At 25.9% G+C, this 5,598-nt stretch overlaps 1 protein-coding gene across 1 annotated transcript in view; it reads left to right on the top strand.

The window, feature by feature from the left end:
- The window catches only part of LOC100302439 (uncharacterized protein), a gene marked incomplete at its 5' end in the record, with an annotated part of 36,695 nt that overhangs the window by 30,419 nt on the left and 678 nt on the right, over positions 1-5,598 (top strand). Inside the window, 5 exon segments of the mRNA NM_001163119.1 lie at positions 63-71; positions 772-780; positions 2,154-2,162; positions 2,643-2,657; positions 4,327-4,359. Of these exon segments, the coding sequence (NP_001156591.1) occupies positions 63-71; positions 772-780; positions 2,154-2,162; positions 2,643-2,657; positions 4,327-4,359 (75 nt within the window).

Here is a 5,598-nt window from a genome sequence, read left to right as displayed (position 1 = left end):
GATATTATAAAGAAATGTATAATTATACTTATAAATTACTATTGGGTATTTTATTTATATAGTTGACTTTAGTAAGTCATTTTTGATTTATTTTATGCTTTATTATATTATAATTATCTTACACTTGTATATGGTTTAAAATTCCAAAGTTTATGTTGTATTAAATATAAGTAGGTAGGTACATTCAATTCTGAGGATTCGGAAAAAATAAAAATAGTTTGCTATTTATTATAAAATTTTGAAAACTGTTTAATGTGGAACCATGAATGAAACTGAAAACTATCCAATCAGGAATTTTTCTTGGGTCCCAGCATGTTCCTAAAGTTTTTTGTAGGAGTTATTGCGTTAATCCTAAATAAAATGGATCATTCCATTATTTGTATATAATATGGTTTTGTATCAATGTATATTGTATCAGAGATACAATCTATTCCTGTAGCTGTGAAAATTGAACACAACTGTTTAAATGGTGATATTAATCGTTTTTTTTTTTTCATGTTATAACGTTATCATTTAGTAACAATCTATAAGAGTAGTTAAATAAACTAACTTACTAGTCATATAAACTAAATAAATATATAATAAATCAATAGACTAACTTATTACACAATAGTCGTGTACTGCATAAGACGGAATTTTCAGTAGATCTCATGGAATTCCGCATTACACAGTTTTCACGGTGTGCAATGTTTAGTTGAATCCATGTTCTTATTGTAAAACAATATTATAAATATTTTATAATTAATAACTAGAGTTTGTATTTTATTCCAGCTGACAATGGTACGTAATTACTTTTATTTTGTAATTTATGATTGTCTTATGATCTTACTATATTACCTATTCCTTACTATATTTTTCCGTTTTACTTAATTATTATAATACTATGATATTTGAATTTCGCTATAAATTATTAACCTACCGAACTGATGTTTGTAAAACGTGCGGTGCATAAGTTATAATTAAAACTAAGTTTGCAGTTATAAATCGTTTCATCACATCAGTACCTAGTGTATTTTAATATTTGCGGCCCAGGGCTTCGAACCGAAATTAAAAATACGAATATTTTAACCGGAACTTTTTGATAATATTAAAACCGGAACCTTACCAAAACCATTTTTTGATTTTCTAAATCAACACATATAAGTTTCAAGTAGGTACCCACGAATAATATTTTGAAATTATAATACAAAAACTAAAATCGTTCTTCCTTGTTTAAATATCTAATTTTGTCCAAACTAAAAAAAATTGAGTCCATATATTTTTTAGATTTTTTAATTACAGTATGAATTACTAATGTCAAACCTTGTATTAAAATTTGAATCTTCAGCTATAAAAATTCAACATTTTATACATTTTTAACTGCAAAATAATTTGTACATTTTCAATATGACAATTGTTGTCAAAATTTGAAGTTTAAAGAATCATAATAATTACTTTATTGCAACAATAACTTATCTTGACATATTTTAACAAAATATTAAATATAAATTTATAAAAAAAATTGTATATAGCAATATTTAAATTACGGATTTTAGTACCTAAAAAGTATTTGAATACTGATACTCTTGTACTTAATAATGCAGCTTAGAAATCATAAAGATCATCAATGACTCATCTTCAAATTTATTGTAAATGGCTATGAAAATATAATAATGATAACGTCTGCTGTAACTTATGAATAACATTGTATTAAGGAGACTGCAGCAGGTTTTGTCAAAAATCAAAACTAATGTAGATTTGACCAATCGAAACATTAATTTTGTTTTTTATATAATTTTTTCAATATTTTTATTCTTGGATATCACAGGTGAAAAAAAAAATTATTCAAAATCACCTCGATCATTCCCCAGTAAAATTGTTGATCAATCATAATACGTTTTCAAAATTAAAATCTGTCTAACCAAATTCTTCCTGTTTTTCCTAGCTTATTGGTCTAAAAGTCACTTTTTTTCATCTGGTGCAGCCCTCTTAAATTAAAAATCATATCAATACATAACTTCTTGAAAACGATTGACTCTCATTAGTAAATCATTGTTGAATTCTTGTTTACGATATATTTTATAGGACAATAATTAAGCCATTCTTATAATTCTTAGATTGGGAATATATATAATATTATTAATTAAATATTATGTTTGTTATTTTATTTCTAGATATACCACGTAAGTAATTATCAACTATTTTTAATTTGATTAATTTTGTAATTAAATTTATGTGATTTGTGTTTCATAAATTACATGATCATCGTCAGTCTCAATTTTTGACTATTGTAGCAATAAATCCGTTAATTTCACAAGCCGTCACCCACTATTGGTTATGACTATTGGCTATTAATTGCATGGTCCAGTACCTGTTCATACTTAGTATACGCCTTCTATATAATTTTGACTAATAATGCAAGGTTCTCAAAATATATAATCTATCAAGTTACAATTTAAAATAGATTTTTATAGTATCGATAATTCATCATATAAGTACTTAGATCGATTTTAAATTAGCCTATTTAACTGAACATTTTAAAAGCGTTCCTATATTTTTATTATAATTTTATTATGTGTCTCGAATATGCAGTAGGTCCATAATATCATATACATTATTACAAAATATGATGATAATTATTTATTCATTTTATTTAATTCTAGTACAAATAGGAAAAAGTACGTATATATTTACTTTAATTTTGTATACAACTATTGAGTTTCACTTTCTATCATACAAATTATTAAATACTTAAATAAAAATATATTTTTAAAAATCTTTAGAGTATGATGCTGAGATCGTTAAAAATTTAATAAAAACTAATATTCACTTTAGCATTAAATTAATAAAACTAGTCTGTTCTTCAATTTAAATTATAATAAAAAACAGTAGCTGTACCTACCTATATTTACATTTTATAACTTTAATCTAATTATCTATTGAACTGAAACTGTTACTTAATATTCAGTCCAGTTAAATCCAATTAAACCTTGAAAAAACGGGTATAATATACTTCATGGAATGAGCTAAGTTAAATAACGATTGCAGAATAATAATAATAATTAAACCACAATATTAGAGGAACAATTTCCTATAACATCATATTTATTATGAAAAGACACTATGTATGTGGTGAGTGTGTGTGTTATTAGTTGCCATTGCTACAAAAAAAAATGTTTCTTAAAATTTTAGACCTGTATATTCTATATTTCGCCAGGAGCACTCAAATAAATATTGTGTAAAATGTGCGTAGTTTATCTTTGGTGGAACTTAAAATATGATAATATCACTTGCACTATTTAATTTATCATCACCCATCATGTTCAGAAAGAAAAATCTATTTATTTTTTTTAGAAAAATTTAAATATGCATAATATACGGTATAACCTAACCTAACCCTATAAATATTTTTTTTTTGAAGTGCATATGATATTATATTTCAATGTATAGCTATTTCGACCGGCGTTGTAGGTACGTGATATTCGCAGCTGTATAATATCAGGTTGATTGCAGACCTCGTGCAGTTTATACTTAGGTGTATAATTTAAAGAATTTATTGAATCAATTAAGCAATACAAAATCCTAACCTAACCTAACTATACTAAAATTCGATGAATAAAAAAACCCCCAACATTCGTATGTATAAACAAAGAAGAAAAATAAGAAAAAACGCAACGCAATCAACAAAGGAGAAAGGTGAATTTAGTAGTTACATTCAATTGATATATTAGTTAGTTTTGTTTGAAGACTATAAATGAATATTAGTGAGATTATTCTAGATACGAATTAGTATTAACTCGAAGTCATAGTGATTTAAATTATTTAAGCTTCAAAAGTGGTACAACTGCTTCTACAGCTAAAGTCGATTTTAACAAAATAGTGTGATTCCACATTTCACTGTTGAGGATGGAGAACGGTTAGATATAAAGAAGAAAAATAAGAAAAAAACAATACAAAAAATTAGTCCACCGAACCGTAGTTCGAACTTGAGAAATTTGGTACTAAAATACATAGAATTGCCACTTCACCAATAGGTGTATAGCATTGATAATTATTATTATTATTAAAATCAATAGCAACCAGTTAGAAACAAATATTTCCATCGTAAGTCTCAAAACCCTGTTAGAGGACCGGGTGGCCCTCTAATTTACCTTTTTCTAACTAGCCTATGTTCTTGTTAGGGGTCAAATCTATCTCAGTACCAAATTTCATGATAATCGTATGAACGGTTTAGAAATGCATTAAGGACACAAACACACACATTCATTTTTATATATAGGTATATAAATTTGACATTTTATACCAATAAACAATAGAAAGCTTTCACAATTTAGTTTATTTTTACAGATTTAGCAGCTGCATACAAAGATTATGCAAAAAGTATGTATATAATTACTGTGTATTATTTTTTTCCAAAACAATAGGGACTGATAAATGTTTATATAGGTACCTGTGCTGCACAGATACTTTTTTTTTTAGAAAAAATTTGCACTTAAAATAAAATCGAATATTGTTTTGGTAAACTGTACGAATTTTATGTACAAACAATTTAACATTAAAAAATATATATATTATACATGTGGGATGGTGTATGTCCCACCATGCAGCACAAATATTTATAGCAAAAAACAACAAGAAACTATTAGAATGTTGTTTATTTTTAAAGAGTTAGCAGAAGTATACAAACAATTTATAAAAGTAGCATGTATTAAAATTAATTATGCAATATATAGTAACTATATTACAGTGATATAACCATGAATGCCAAAAAGACCGTTAAATAATGGTTTTGAATTGTCAATACTGTTAAATTCCTGTTATCGTATTTATATTGAGTACCTACATCATGGTAGTTTAATTCAAAACATTTGTGTTGGCCTCGGCTTAAGTGAGCGACTTACTAAAGAAGATATTCAAGAAAATCTTTGCCAGATCTATTATTGTTATGCTAATAATTGATTATCAGTGAGTTTTATTTCTATGTGACAAAAATTTCATTGGGTTAAAATTGCTGCACACTTAGTTGCTAATGAATTGTTCAGTTCAATATTAAAACAATATAACGATTGCGAACACGTGTTTCGTTGTCAAAATATTAATTCAGTCAAGATGGATCAATCTAACAATGCCAGTTGCTGAAAATATATTTCCCTTTACAGCTTTTTTAGAACTTAGAACAAACTACCAAAAAAAAAAAAATAGTAATGAAGTTAAGAATTTTTTTGTCTTGTAAAAGATAAATATAAATTATTCTGAAATTAAATATGTTTTTTATGCATAATTGTTATCTTAGTTTTTGTGTCGATTTTTTTTTTTTTTGATACAGCCCGTATAAATGTTAACCCATTAATTTCATCACTTGAATATTGCATCATTTGGTTATCTATGAATGCATCCTTTTAGACAATATTTTTTGCTTTAAATTTCGTACAACAGTAAAATTAAAATTTCGTGAAGCTACCAGTCTGTACTCCATAAAGGCCTCGATCAATTGGTATATATTAGTATGGGTGAGGAATAAGGCTAGGGAATTATAGGAGTATTCATGTTTTTAATAATTATTAAAAACATAGCTAATCAATATTGAAATTTGTTTCATAGCAATACGAGTTCATATTT

The sequence above is a fragment of the Acyrthosiphon pisum genome, chromosome A2 (assembly GCF_005508785.2).
Source record: "Acyrthosiphon pisum isolate AL4f chromosome A2, pea_aphid_22Mar2018_4r6ur, whole genome shotgun sequence".
In the NCBI taxonomy this organism is placed as follows: domain Eukaryota; kingdom Metazoa; phylum Arthropoda; class Insecta; order Hemiptera; family Aphididae; genus Acyrthosiphon; species Acyrthosiphon pisum.
The sequence above is the reverse complement of the archived record's forward strand: the minus strand, read 5'-3'. Positions and strand labels throughout refer to the sequence as shown.